General features: G+C 42.6%; 1 protein-coding gene across 2 annotated transcripts in view; it reads left to right on the top strand.

The window, feature by feature from the left end:
• NCAM2 (neural cell adhesion molecule 2) overlaps positions 1 to 15,613 on the top strand; it is a 1,306,184-nt gene that overhangs the window by 1,000,361 nt on the left and 290,210 nt on the right. For both annotated transcript variants that reach the window (XM_086934039.1, XM_086934038.1), the window contains one exon: positions 5,725 to 5,898. In XM_086934039.1, the coding sequence (XP_086790165.1) occupies positions 5,725 to 5,898 (174 nt within the window). The remainder of the gene's footprint in view (positions 1 to 5,724; positions 5,899 to 15,613) is intronic.

Raw genomic sequence — 15,613 nt, 5'->3', positions numbered from 1 at the left:
GATAGCAGGGAAGGTGTTGGATAGTAAATTAAATATATTCCCAATCCTAGAGCGCCCCCCAGCGCAATGCGTTGTAATGGTTTGCGTTGTAATGGTTGCGATGTAATGGTAGTGCGTTGTAAAAAATGCGTTGTAAGTGATGTTCCCCCACTTACAGATATAAATAAAGCAGGTGCCTGAGTTGAAGCTCAAATTCAGTAAAGCATTCATCAGCCCAAAAACAATCTTGAGGTTTGTCAAGGCAGGGCAGGTGTGCTTTCTCCCCATATCTACCGTCGAAAATTAGCTGTGATGCTGGATAGAGGCCTTTGCATCCTTGACTTTCACGAGCGCAATCCCTGTGCAGTTTCTGTGACCAAGAGCTTCTCTCTCCTCATCTGCTGCTCCGATCAGTCTCTTATCTTTTATACACACAAGAGTCATGTGAACTCGCATAGAAGACCGCCCATTTGGCCCTGACCACACACTAGCTGTGTGCACCGTCTTCCTGCCATTTACCCACTATGATGGACAGCTCACTCCAGGGACCCCTGCGCCCTTTGGCGCAATGGCATAGTAACACACACATGGTCACTGGAGAAAACTCTTCTGGCACTTTACGCAGCTGTAGTGTAGGAAAAGCACTATACATTTACCCAACGAGGTAGCACTTACTGATTAGCCAGTAGAAAGTACTCCAGTTGAGTAGAGGTATCGCAAAAAACGATGGCGTAATCTTGGATAAATATGAAGGGCAGGTTTCATTCTGGCACGATGCTCCTGTCACAGAAATTAAACCTCAACAGGAATCACTTATAGATATAAATAAAGCAGGTGCCCGAGTTGAAGCTCAAATTCAGTAACGCATTCATCAGCCCAAAAACAATTGTGATCTTTGTCGAGGCTGGGCAGGAGTGCTTTCTCCCCATATCTACCATCGAAAATTAGCTGTGATGCTGGATGGAGGCCTTTGCATCCTTGACTTTCACGAGCGCAATCCCCTTGCTGTTCCTGTGACCAGGGGCTTCTTTCTCCTCATCTGCTGCTCCGATTGGTCTCTGACCTTTTATACACACAAGAGGCAAGTGACCTCGCATAGAAGTCCGCCCGTTTGGCCCCGCACGCACACTAGCTGTGTGCACCGTCTTCCCACCATTTACCCACTATGATGGACAGCTCACTCCAGAGACCCCTGCGCCCTTCAGCGTGATGGCATAGTAACACACACATGGTCACTGGAGACAACTCTTCTGGCACTTTACACAGCTGTAGTTTAGCAAAAGCACTATACATTTACCCAACGAGGTAGCACTTACTGCTTAGCCAGTAGAAGTACAGAAAGTACAGTCTATTTGAGCAAAACGGCAAATCCGCGAGTTGGCAAATTTTTTCACAAACTCGCGGATTCTTTTGCAATTTCACACAAATTTGCGGACCGCAAATCCATAAAATTCGCCCATACTTAATTCTGGGTCATTCCATTCCAATTCTGATGGCCTATCTAGGTTCTTCTGCCTTATTTGATAAGAACTCCCAAGAGGTTGTGTAGTTCTCTCAACTTTTAGCTGTAGGGGACACATGTTAGACATGTAACCCTTAGACTGGCCTTCCCCAAAGTTTTCTGTCTTCCTACTCCATTTTTTGCTGGCCATGTCTTTATTGGCCTTAGGGCTCTGCACACGTTATCACTGCTAGCCAGTGCTAAAGTGCATGTGCTCACCCCTTGAACATGGTAACATTAGCTTATCCCCAATTGGCATATTTAATTTACTTATAAGTCCCTAGTAAAGGGGTACTACATGTACCCAGGGCCTGGAAATTAAATGCTACAAGTAGGTCTGCAGCACATATTGTGCCACCCACTTAAGTAACCCTTACAGCCTTGCCTTGCCTTGCAGCCTTGCCTTGCCTTGCAGCCTGTGAGTGCAGTTCTAATTGCCAACTCCACCTGGCAAAATAAACCTTTTGACAATTACAAAATCTTCCTTTTTAATACATATGTAACCCCTAGGGTAGACCCTGGACAACCCAGAGGGTAGGGTGCAATATATTTAAAAAGTAGGACATGTACTTTTTCGTTTTACATGTGCTGATAGTGAAAAACTCTTAAATTAGTTTATCACCAGCTGCGGCCCGTGCAGGAAAGTGAGGTTGGGCCAGGTGGGGGGTTATTTCAACATACGACTGCGAGGAGAAAATTAAATAGATAATTGATTTTCCCTCTTGGTTGTATGTCAAAATCCCCCCCCCTCCCATTGGGCCTCACCGCTCCTACCTGCACGGACTGCAGCTGTTTATCACTACTGCAAGGCCAACCTCTCCCATAGAAAAACATTGGAGTTCCATTATTAAATGTAATATCCTGTAATTTCCAAATGGGAGCAGGGGCCCAGGACATATTTGCTGTCTTTGGAATTGTAATGAAAAATCTTAACTTATTGGGCAGTCACATTTTAAATTACAGTTTAGAATATGCCCCTTTAAGAAATGTATCATTTTCTTGCTTTTAGCCCTTTAGTGTCTGTTGTCTGTACCTCGGTCACACGACTGGATGTAGCTGACAGTTGAGCTTTGTGTATTCCTCCTAGACAGCCACATACAAGAAGGAGCTTAGGTGTGTATGTATGGGCAATCACCGGATTAATGGGAGATAGGCCCTGGGCACAACCCCACTTACAGGTGAATAGGCTGCATCCTCACTTTACACAAAGGATTGCATACTCCCTGTAGTTAGTCACGGCCAGGATAGTGTAGGTAGGATGCATGGTGACTTAGAAGTGTCTCCCTCACTTCAAAGGAATAACTGGGTTTAAACACTGGACCTCAGATACTACCACTTTAGTAAACTTCTGGACTCATGGATATTTTGCCAGGAAGAAACACTGCTGTGCTGCTGAAGGACTTCCACTCTTCTGGACTGCACTCTGCTGGGCTACTGCCTTGCTTTGCTGCTGCCTGCTACTGCCTGCTACACTGTCTGGGTGAGAAGGGCATGGACCGGCATCTCTTCAACCCAGAACCCCAGAGTGACTCCAAGGTCTAGTTGGCTGGCCTCCTGACTTGAGCCTCAGGGACATAAGGCTCCAATAATCTTGCTTCTGCACCTGGACTCTGCCATCTGTGAGTCTACCCTGCCAAGTGGTGGGCTACTTTATTAAACATGACTCTATTTTTCTAACTCTGTGTTGGCTCCTTTTTTGGTAACTTTTCACTGTGTTACTGTTTGAAGTGTTGCACAAATACTTCACCATGATAAGAACTGTAGTTGCTGTTTGAGAAGAGTTTCTAACTCAAACTAGAATCACATTGTCTCCTTACAGTCATTCTGTTTTGAATCCTGCTGCCTAGATACCAGCATCCCTCAGGTGCAACCATTCCTTCCATGCCCTTCAATATAGTTTTAGTATTTTTATGTCTTTAAATTATGACAGACTTGACACAAAACACACTGTTGTGTGGCTCCAAGGAGTTGCATTCACTAGTTTATGAAATCTTGCTGTTGTTAACAGTAAAGTAGTTGTTAGATAGCACACCACAGTTCAAGTGCCACTTCCGTTACTGTAATTAACAGGTGTTTCTACTTCTCAATGCAAGAGTACTCAAATATTCAGTCTCTGAAGGACTGAAGATTGACTAGGTTTTTGCTAGGTCGTGTGAGCTGTAGTTCACAGCAGACTCCAGCAGTGAGCATTGAACACGAGTTGTCTTGCCAAATGTTGCATTAGCAGAAAGGGAAAGTCCAGCCTTTAACTCATCAGTGCATGGTTAAATTGTAGTTTATTGATAGGTTTAATAGTTAGTTATGTATTACATTATTGTAGAAATCTTAAAGTATAAAGCAAATGTTTCATATCTATAGCAGAGTGATGAGCCCATTCCATGAGTCCTGCAAGTAACCAAGCTGCAATTATTCCAACTTGGACAATTCCTTGCCTTCTTGTGAAATTACAGAAAGCTGTACACAACTGGGACGTTTGTACTTGTCATTGGTAGTTTGATGGCTCATAAGAAGACTGTGCTCATATTACAAAGACAGATTGCAATTAATCCATAATTTGCATGAGAATCAGTGAATATGTGTTAGATGTTTTTTTTAATTGTAATTGTAGGTGTTTTGATGTGTTAAATTTGTTAATGGCGATGTAACATGCAAGTGTAAGCCCAGAAACAATAATTACACTTCACAAGCCCCAGCTTGTCAACGCGTTTGCAGCATTGTAATTAGTCAGTATAAGGTGTGTGAGCACACAGGGAGAAAAAGGATGAACCACAGTCCCCTTAAAGCACCCTTGCTGGAGCAAAACCCTCGAGAATATTCAGCTAGTGAAGTTTAAGTGCTTACTGTCGACTAAAACAGCAGTTACGCTGAAATCGGAGGTGCACGTTTTTTACTTTAACACAGAGTTTACGACGGCCAAATCTCTAGGTGAAAGTCTAGCCTAAATGAGGAATTATCACAAGAATTGGGCCTGGAATTACCGATTTCCCAGTAATCCCAAATTTCTGAGTAGACCCTCAAACCCATTTTGTAATGGACCAGATTTATCTCACCCTGCGCCAACAGCCCCTGCTGTGCAGATATACCCCCGCCGTTTGAGGGAACCCCATTTAGCCCAAGGTCAATGAATATCTGTGAGATATGGCAGACACAGACCCCTGCTCACATTCTGCAGGGGCCACCCCATCATTTTACGTTACGTCACGGACCAGTACCTCTGATATTGGTAACTCTGGGGTGCTGAAGACTTACCCCATTCCCAGAGAACCTTGCAATAAGGCCTAAAGGCCTCATTTACAATATTTGTATGCATAACAGCATGGAAAACATTACTGCTGCACTGCTGTGCACCAAAATAAAAGGGAAGAAATGTGCTATATCTACATGATACTGGGCATTTCTGTCTTCTCCCCTGCGCCAGCACACAAACAGCAGCATTGCTCCAACACAGACACCCTTGCTTAATGTTGCAAGGGTGCCAGGGCTGAGGAGATGATTGTGTTTGTGCAGAAAGGGACGCCTTCCTGCTCAAAAACAATAATTAAACGTATTTTCCTCTTTCTATGTGTTCTGCACAATGCAGCGCGCATAGAAAGATTAACAAAAGAGGATAAATAAAAGTATTTCTCCTCTTTGTGCCACTCTTCCGCCTCCCCTGGGGAGGCGTAGGATTCTGATGCATGTCCAGCTTTAAAAAACCTTGTAAATCTGGCAATGCGTTAGGTTCCATGGATGTTGCATGGGAACACCCATGGAATGCCCCTTTCACACATAGGTATTTGTGAAAGGGAAACATTTACATGGCCATGAAAAGTAACCCAGGGTGTCTTTACATGGCCTTGTAAATATGGGAAAGGTCATTGCGATGCCTGTGTGTCAATAAAAGTGATGCACCAGCAGCACACTGGGCTTGTAAATCAGCCCCTAAGTGTTTTACAAAAGAAAAGTTTCACACCAATGTGTAAATCTAAATAAAACATTGATATAAACGTTCAACTAAATGTGTGGTAAGAGAGTGGGGACCAATGCACATACTCTGTTTGTCTGGAAGGCTCTATCTGCCAATGAGGCTCCAAAAGCTGCAGGCTTCATCTTTCTATAGGTATCCAAAGCTGCAGACTTCATATGTCTTGATGTACCTCACAGTTCCAGGCTATACCTCTTAACTTGTTTGTCAAGGTCGCGCTAAATCAGAATTTATGTCTACAGTTGGCAATCTTACTCTCTTTTCCGCTAATGTTTTGTAGATGTGCCATCCAGTCCATATGGTTTGAGGACCATAGAGCTGTCACAGACATTTGCCAGGATAACTTTCAGCAAGCCAGATTTACACGGTGGCGTGCCCATTCATCACTACCAAGTCGATATTAAAGAAGTCGCTTCGGAAACGTGGAAAGTTGTGCGCTCCCATGGAGTTCAAAGTGAGTTATCCCAAGGCATTTCATACAGTTTTTTTCTTTTTATCAAAAATTGTGAATTGATGATTATTGTCCAGTAACTGAGACATTGTTAAAGGCGAAATTGTACAAAGGTGAATGGTCATAACAATACAAAAAAAAATGCCTTTGATAGTCCCAGAGCATGATTTCAAATGTTCTTTTTGATGACTGAGCTGGAAACCAGCACTTGCATTTAACCCAATTTACAGTGACCGCGAATATACACCAGACCTAAGCGATTTTCTAATGAAAAGATTTGTGACACTAAATTGCACATCTAGATTTCCTGGTGAGTGAATGTTATAATTGCAATGTGTGTTTATGACAGTTATTTACCATATATGTGTATTGCCAACTTGAGGTTCTGTAGCAGTCATTACACATGTTAACTAATTTAAGAGTGAGAGGAAGCAAAGTGAAGGGAAAACAAACAAATAAAGGAAACAAGCTTTTGCAAAGCCATATTCTGTGCTTGCTAGTGAAGTGTTTAATAAAAAGTAGGCGACTTTACTTGTTGCCTGAAATGCGTTGAAAGCAAATCCTATAATTAAGTAATATGTCTTGGGTGCAAGAATATGTGCGCTGGGAGGGGGCCCTTGGCTTAAGAGACTAGCAGAGATAAGTTGTACCCTCAAGGAAGAATCTTATGATGATGGGATTTGTGGTGGTAGAGCAGCAAATGAATGTAAAACACCAGAATATAGTTTACCATAGATATGTTTGACAACGGAACAGTGTTTTACTCATTTTCATTACAGATTTAAGAAAGTCTGTATGCGTGTCTTTACTCTGTGAACAAAAAAACTGTCATTGCAATATGTTATCATGACAGTTTAGTAAACAAATGAACACAAAATGTTGTTTGAGAATGTCGGGGTAAGACTAACCATGGGCGGAAAATCCGTTTCGCTCGCGGATTTTGCGGATTTTCGGTAAATTTGCAATCCGCGAGATTCGCGAATCTCCCGCAAAATCCGCAAATCCGCGAGCAGCGGATTTTGCTCGCACTGTTCGCACTGTTCGCGTGAGTTCGCGCCCCGCGAATAAGTGCAAAATTGCAGAAATACGATCTTAGCAAAACTGAAAGTAACTACTTACCAGGTTCAAAAGTTCAGGCTCATCATTAGTAGCCATTTCCTGTAGTGCTTCCTGAGGGGCCCCTCCAGAGTTCAGTTGCCAGTTGAAACTATTATGTGACCCTGCTCTGAACCTCAGAATAGTTACACATATGCCACAAAGGTCCTGAATTACAGCTAAGGGAGACAAGCAGGAGCCAGGCTGGAAGTTCAAATCCATTAATCAGCCCCTAATGCATTATTGTCAGTTGGGGCAGGGCAGGTGTTGTAACTAATTTTGCAACAATGAAAGCACTTAGCAAGTGCAAAAGATCACTAATCAGGAAGCACTAAGGAAGCAGGTGCCAGCTAAAAAAAAATTCTGTGACACATTAATCAGCCCCAAATTAATTCAGGTCACTTGAGGCAGGGAAGGTGTGCTTGCGTTGCCACAATAATGTACACTGACTGGACAACCAGAGGGTGCTGTGATGAAACAGAGGGTGGCATGGGTGGGCCAGAGGGTGGCATGAGTAGTCAGAGAGTGGCAGTGGTGACAGAGAGTGGCAGTGATGAAGAAGAGTGTCCCAAACAGGCTGGACACGTAGAAACAACAAGTTCGCGAAACTTGCGACCCGACAGGTAAGTTCGCAATTTGCGACATTGTAAAAAACCCTCGCGAACTGGCAGAAACCCGCGCAAACACAAAAAAAAAAAAAACGCAAATTCGCGAGAATTCGCGGATTTTGCGGATTGCGAGTTCGCAAATCCGCAAAATTCGCGAACGCGAGATTCGCAAAATTCGCCCATGCTTAGGTAAGACATCCAAATAGCAAGCACTTCCTAAAAGCGGTTTCCTCCACAAACTTAATGCATCAAGGATTGCCTGCTGGTTCTCAAGCTGAATGTCGAATCTGCAGTCCAACAAACGTACCACTTTTTGTCTCCATCACATAAGCCTGATAGAAACAGACATGGAAGATGTATCAATCTTCAAAATGCTGTTTATTGATAGACAGTCAAACCAAGCAATCGCAAACTTTGAAAAAAAGCATTATAGGTAATGGCTGAAGGAGGCTGACCCGAAGTCAATTTTGTCTTTGTACTTGTTGGGAATGATCATCTTTTGCTTGTCATTCCCCCAGATTTTGTTGTCCACAGGGCTCTCCATTATTACTCTGCTAACCAGTGATAAAGTGTTTCTGCTCGTCCTCCTAAACATGGTAAAATTGTCATATACCTAATTGACACTTGAATTTTACTTATGAGTCTCTAGTATACAGTACTACATATAGCCAAGGTATTTCAATTCAATTCTATATGTGGGCTTAAGAACTCTTTGTGCCACTCACTAATGTAGCCCTCAAAAACATGTCAGCATGCCTGCCCATGCTGTTTGTGAGTGCAGTTTTAAACTACCATTTTAACTTATGAAAATGATTCTTTGCCAGGCTGAAACATTCTTTTTTAATACTTATAAGACACCCGTAATGTAGGCACTGGCTTGCACTATTACCTTTAATCGGTGTTAAATTCAGATTGGGAATGTTAGGCCTCTCAGCCTTATAGTGGTCTTCCCCCCAACTTTTTGGCTTTCTTTTAAATTTTTTCTGACCTCGTTTTTGCTGGCCTCAGGACTCGGGCCACTTTACCACCTCCGCCAGTGCTGAAGTGCTTGTGTCCTCTGCTCTAAACATGGTAAAATTGGCTTATCCTGAATTGGTACATTTGATTTATTTATTTATTTATTTTATTTATTTTTGACATTTGTAAAGCGCTACTTATACCCTTAGGCGTCAAGGCGCTAAAACCATTATTGAAAGGGGGGAAAACGAGTGGAAGGAGACAAGAATAAACAAAAAGACCGATAAGAATGGTTACTGGGAGAACAGCCAGGTTTTCAGTAGTTTACGAAACTGAAACAGCGTAGCGCTCTGTCTGATGTTGAGAGGCAAGGAGTTCCAAAGTCTGGGGGCAGCCACAAGAAAGCGACGGTCTCCCCAGGACACTGTTTTGGTGCGTGGAACTGACAATTGATTGAGAGTAGCAGAGCGTAAAGCTCTTGTCGGTTTGTAAAATTGAAGTTTGTCTCTCAAAAAATGGGGTCCTTGATTGTTAACTGATTTAAAGACTATACAGAGAGCCTTAAAGAGGATCCTTTTTTGTACAGTCAGCCAGTGGAGATCTTTTATGTTTTGGGCAATAGGTTCAAACTTTGTTTTGCCGGTAATGAGACGGGCTGCTGCATTCTGTATGGTTTGAAGTTTTGTGGTGACTCGAGATTGCGCATTAAGAAATAAACCATTACAGTAGTCCAGGGATGAAAGGACAAGGGCCGAGACCAGTGTCTTGATTGCAGATTCAGGTAGAAATGGACGAATTTTACGAATCATTTTTAGTTTAAGGTGCGCTGTGGATGCTATCTTATTGGCGTGATCCATAAAGTTCAATCCGTCGTCGAAGATAACCCCCAAATTCCTGACCTTTGATGTACTTAGGTACATTTGATGTACTCATAGATCCCTAGTAAAGTAACACTCATGCGCCCAGGGTCTGCAAATCAAATGCTACTAGTGGGTCTGCAACACTGATTGTACCACCCACTTCAGTAGCCCTTTAAACATCTCTCAGTCCTACCATTGCAGACCCTGGGTGTGTAGTTTTAAACTGCCATGTCGACCTGCCAAAACAAACCTGCTGACAGGCCCAAACCTTCCTTTCTAGTACATATAAGACACCATTGGGGTCAACCCTGGACCTCCCAGAGGGCAGGGTGCAATGATTTTAAAAGTAGGACATGTACTTTCTAGTTTTAGATGGCTAGTTAGTGAAAAACTCTATCATTCGTTTTTCAATACTGCAAGGCCTGTCTCTCCCATGGGATAACATTGTAGTTGCCTTATTATATTTCGTAAGTGTAATTTCCAAATGGGAAGAGATCCCCAGTTCCTATTTGGTGTCTCTGGAATCCTAATTTATGATGAAGGCAAATTTGAAATTAGATTTTTGCAAATGCTACTGCTACTTTTATAAATTTACTATTTTCTTGCCTTAGCCTTAGCCATTTGTTACGTGACTGGTGTAGTTGGCAGTTGGGCTTTGTGTATTTCTCCTTCACTGCCACACACAATTGGAGCTTAGGTTTGCCTGGATGGGCCATCACTGGCAGGATGAGAGGAAGGAACTGGACACAGCTTCACATACACATGCATAGGATGTGTCATGTCTCCACTCAAAGGATTGTATTCCCCCTGTAGTTATGCTGGAGCAAGGGCAGGGTAGGCACAACTGGGTATAAATACTGGACTTCAGACACCAACTCTTCAGTAGAATTCTGGACATGTGGATACTCTGCCAGGAAAAAGGACTGCTGTGCTGCTGAAACAATGCCACACTGCTGGATTGCCCTCTGCTTCTCTCTTGCTTTGTTGGGAATGAAAGAATAAATTAATAAATGAATGGATGTATACATCTATTTGTGTGATTACCTGAGCTCTTTTAAAAAAATAACACTCAAGTTAAAGCAATTCTAAATACAAAAGAGTTTGGTAAAATCATGTCAGCAAGTTGAAGTATACTAAATTAATTCTCTCCCTAGTGACTAAAAGTTGAGTCATTTTTCTCTGTGGCAAATTAAAAACAGGGCTGGTGTGAATATTTGAGTATGTTCATTTGACAGTCTTCAGTAAAGTGCTGGTGCTTTTAGGCTCAACATGCTTCAGTAGGGAGAGTGGTGCTTTGATGTCATCATGTCTGTGCAGACATACTTAGAGTGTGTGGGGTTGAAAATACTTAGAGTGTGTGGGGTTAAAAAATTCCTTGTTGGCATTGGGTCCTGTCAGCAGTGGGGAATCATATAGAGACAGGGCACGAGAGTCATCTAGATGTTGGTCTCCCTCTGCTGGGGCCATTTTATCTTTCAGAAGGGAGAGGATGATCCCCATAATTTTGCCAAAATTTCCATACCATTCACACTTTCCAAGGTGTAAAGCTGACTGACAGCTTTGTTTTCTGCACGTATGTCCTGATGGTGGAATATAGGCCTAAAATGGATTCAACTGGCCTGTCACAGAACCAGGCAACATAAACGGTATGTGTCAGTGACTCTCTTTTGTATTGGCACAGTCTGCACTCCAGGTTGGATACAGTTCTCTTAAAGGAAACTTCTAAGATCTGATTTAGGATCCATCTCGCCATGGGCTGAATAAGGTGGAACTTTGGTGTTGGAAATATATGTTTTATAGTTTTGAGCAAATTCCAAGTCTAGAGCATGAGACCAAAGGTGCCATTGTTTTAATATTTCTGTTTTGACAGTTTTGTAGTCAATGATATTCAGGTCCCAGATCTCCATCGCCAGTTGCAAGGTTTCCTCTGCTGCAATGAGTTTTGCAGACAAGGGGTTGTTCAGTCTAGAGAAGATTATTTTTATAAATATCTTCATAGAATTGTCTGGGGCCACGATTGCCAGGTGAAAATATTTTGCCAGAACAGCCAGCCCTTCTAGTTTTTCATGGGTGAGGTCAAATTCCATGCAGATCAAGGATTTTCTAGACCAGGAAGAAAGCTGAAATAGTTCCTTGTAAGCTGATCATTGTATTTTTGCCTGATCCTCCGCTAGCATGCTGGCGAATGCCTGCTGCGCGTAGCTGACCGACGGAAGAAGTTTGGCCTGTATTACCCTTAGTATAGCCATCATTGTTGGACTGTCGAGAGCTGCATTTAGCTTAAAGAGAGCACATGTGACCATCTTCCCTTTCAAACTCCTTTTTTGTGGGTGGAGCGAGGGATGCCCTGTTTTGCACAGTCAAGCACCCAAGTAGTTGTAGCCTGGTACACATTCCAGGCTGTGTGTTCACAGCTGCCTCTTGGTGGGCCTTTAGATTTGAGAAGCTGCCAAAACTCACTATTTTTGATTTACTTGCATTGGCTACCAGCTCATTCTACAGGTTGTACTAGGCCAGTGCATCAAGAGCTTTTTGAAGGTCTACTTTGGTGTGATCCAGAAGGACTAGATCATCTGCATTTTGCATCAGGTGGATTTTTTGGCTTCTGATTTTTTGAGTTTCGAGAGAGGCTCCACATAGTGCTGGGCCCAGGTCTGCAGTGTATTGATCGAATAATAATGGTGGCAGCACGCACCCCGATTTAGCCCTCGGTCTATAGCAATTATTCCATGGCAGACTCCCCGGTGAGTTTGATGCTTACCCAGGTGTTAGAATACAATGATCTAAAGCTCGTTGTAATTCCAGACAGATGTTCAATTCTTCCAGTTTCTGCCAAAGGATGTTAAGGACTACCCCATCAAAGGCTGCTGAGTAGTCAATAAAACAGGCGAAGACTGGAGGGGATATGCGAGCTACTGCTTGTTGGGCTGGGTATGAGAGAACTATGATATTGTCAACTGTCAAGTCCCCTGATCAAAGCCCTGTCTGGTAGAATGGTAAGAGACCTTCGGTTTGTGACCAGTTCGCTAATTCCCACAAGAGGTTGCTGGCATAAGCCTTTCCAACAATTTTCAATAGAGCAATTATATGGTAGTTTTTCGGGTTGCTGTTTGCCCCTTTCTTGAATATATGGTATAGAAGAGAAGGGTTAACCCAATAAAGTCGCTGGGACCTGGGTGACTATCGTTAAGAGTAAAGGGGTCCCAGTGAGAGAGAGGAACACATTATTTAAAAGCCATTTGAATAAATCTAGTCAACAAAGAGTACATCTATAATGTTTAATTCACATTATAGGAAGAAGGCAGTAATAAGCAATTACAAAGCATACACAAATATAGTTGTATAGGTGCCCCTGGGGGGAGGAGGGACGTGATGTTGTGAGGGTAAAGTGGGGGGGAATTCGTGACAGTAAAAACACGATATTGATCAAACAGTAGTATGAGTTCAATGTCAAATATTAAGTGAAACAAGTAATGAATCAACACAGAAATTCAAAAAGCACATGCCCCAATGTCCATATTATACAAGCATAGTGGGTTGGAGGGGGCTGTGTTTGAAGACAAGGACGTGTGTCGACGTTTCGACCCACCTTATGGGAGCAGGAATGGTTGGGCTCCTTGCACATGGGTCTTCATCAGGACGGGTAGGGGTGGTGGGGCAAACAACCTATTATTAAAAAGACGAATTAGATATAATACTTAATAATGAGCAAATCTCGAGTGTGTTGTGGGTAGACACATAGTATACAAAAAAGGCGTACCTGAATAAATCAGTCTAGGAGGTAAGAATTTCAGAAGAAAAAGTCGATGACGAATATTCTATCCTAAGAAAAATCATTAATGTACCCATTAAAAATATAGTCAGGCTGATTATATCCATTAGATTAAGGGTGGAGAAATTGTCGTCAGACTTACTTATTAAGTGAAGTCCGGTTTCCAAGGGAAAAGATCCGAGTACTGGATAGGGAAAGCCACTCAACGAATCTATACATAAGAGGAACAGCATTTAAAATTGGGCCAATTCGAGAGGAAAAACTCGGAAAAAGAGTTCAAAGGCGGCCGGGCTTACCGAGTAGCGTGAAGGTTCTTGTTAAACCCAGTAATAGGAAGATATGGTCTGAATCAATCAGGAGCAGTATCCTGTAGTGGGGAGAGAGTAACGGGGCGCCGTTAATATTTGATTGGCGAAAGAGCCATCAAAGTGATAGGTTGAGGGAGCCAGTAACTGAGAGGGCTTACCGGTCAGAAACAACTCGGCGTCTCTCTCGGGAACCTCGAGGAGAATGAGGAACTTCCTGATGCCGTAGTTGACATGGCAACAGGGGGTCACGTGGGTTGGTGAGATGGAAGAAAGACTTCGAAGAGTCGTTCGTAACCAGGGAGATCCGATTAGTTAGGGTGACCATCGGAGAAAAGACTTACAATTTCGGAGGAACGGGTTACCAAAGATTAAGTAACTTTGTCGATGGACAATAGCACCAGGACGTCATATTAAATTATGAATGTAAGAGTAAAACAAAGATAGGCATAAATGGATTAAGCCAACCACGAGTGAAGTAGAAAACATACCTATCAGGAAATGATAAAGGCAGTTGTCATACGTATGAGGCATTTACAGTAAAATTAAAGTTAAGTAATTTAACTGCGTACCTATCACAAGATGGTAAAGGCAGTTTACATTATTGCCAGATAGGTAATTGTTGTGTAATCATAATATACGTTCGTATAGAGGCAAATGACCGACCAGTTCATCATAGAGCAATCAGTTAGTATTTGATCAAGAAATGTACTGCGTACCTGTCACATGACGGTATAGGCAGTGTCAATCTATAACAAGCATATATATACACTACCAAGGTTAAAGGGAAAACACATCATATGATCAATACAGAAAGTTGGTGAACATCATTAGAAAGCTAGTTAGCCTCATTATGGTAAAGTAGCAAGCTGTGAGAAGGAGCTGTCTTGTTCATTCAAACCTGAGTGAATGGAGTCAAAAAAGAACATCCACTTAAGTTCCCTGATGTTAAGTATATTCGAGATATTACCTCCCCTTGGGCCTAAGGTAGCTTTCTCAATCACAACCCATTTTAGGCTATCAGGTGGGTGTCACGCTGATCTGAAATGGTCTACTAGTGGGGCACCTACCACTTCACACCTGATTCGGCTCATGTGTTGTAAGACATGTTGTTTAATTTTTTGTTGAGTTTGGCCAATATAAATGAGGTTGCAAGGGCAGACAATTGCATATATCACAATTGAAGTATTGCAATTAGTTAGAGATTTCAATTGGATTTTGTTCTGGTTGTGTTGGAATTCTTTAGTCTGTATAGAGCTGTTACAGGCTTTACATTGGCCGCATTTAAAGTGGCCGGTAACCGGCTGGAGATTCCAAAGTGACCTGATGGTTGGGTCTTCCCTGGTTGGAAGGAGAGAGCGCACTACGTAGTCCTTAACACTTTTGGATTTCCTGAAGGCATGTAAAGGGGTGCCTGGATGTTGGATATCATCTGCAACCAATTGCCAGTGGTGATTAACAATCTTCTTGATTTGATTGCTCTTAGTAGAGAAAGTCGTAACGCACACAATGCGATCCTCTTGGGTGCTGGTGGAGTCCTTGGTCTTTAAGAGTTCCTATCGTGGGTAAAACCAGGCTCTTTTGCGGGCTTTGGTGATCAGTCTTTTAGGGTAGCCGCGAGCTTTCAAACGGTTCGACAGGTCTTCCGATTGTTGGAAGTAGTGTTCCTTCGTGGAGCAATTTCTACGAACACGTAAGAACTGACCAAATGGAAGATTGTCTCTTAGGGCACGAGGGTGGTGACTGTTATATTGAAGCAGGGAATTCCTCTCCGATGATTTTCTATAAAGAGTAGTTAGAAGTTGACCTTGACGGTGGTAGATGGTGATATCCAGGAAATCTATACTTTGGTTATCGGATTTGATGGTAAATTGTAAATGGGGTGATTGTTGGTTCAGCCAGCTGTGGAACTCAGTGAGCGTGGTAGAATCACCATTCCAAATTATTAGAATGTCGTCTATGTAACGAACCCAAAGATTTAGGTGATTGTGAGCATTGAGTATGTTGTTGTCTTCAAAGGCTGCCATATATAGAATGGCTACATCCGGGGCAAAGGGAGCCCCCATTGCCACACCTTGGGTCTGTAAAAAGAAATCATTTTTGAAGGTGAAAAAATTCTTT

The sequence above is a fragment of the Lissotriton vulgaris genome, chromosome 8 (assembly GCF_964263255.1).
Source record: "Lissotriton vulgaris chromosome 8, aLisVul1.2, whole genome shotgun sequence".
Classification (NCBI taxonomy): domain Eukaryota; kingdom Metazoa; phylum Chordata; class Amphibia; order Caudata; family Salamandridae; genus Lissotriton; species Lissotriton vulgaris.
Note: the sequence above shows the minus strand (reverse complement) of the source record. Positions and strands in the feature narration are given on the sequence as shown.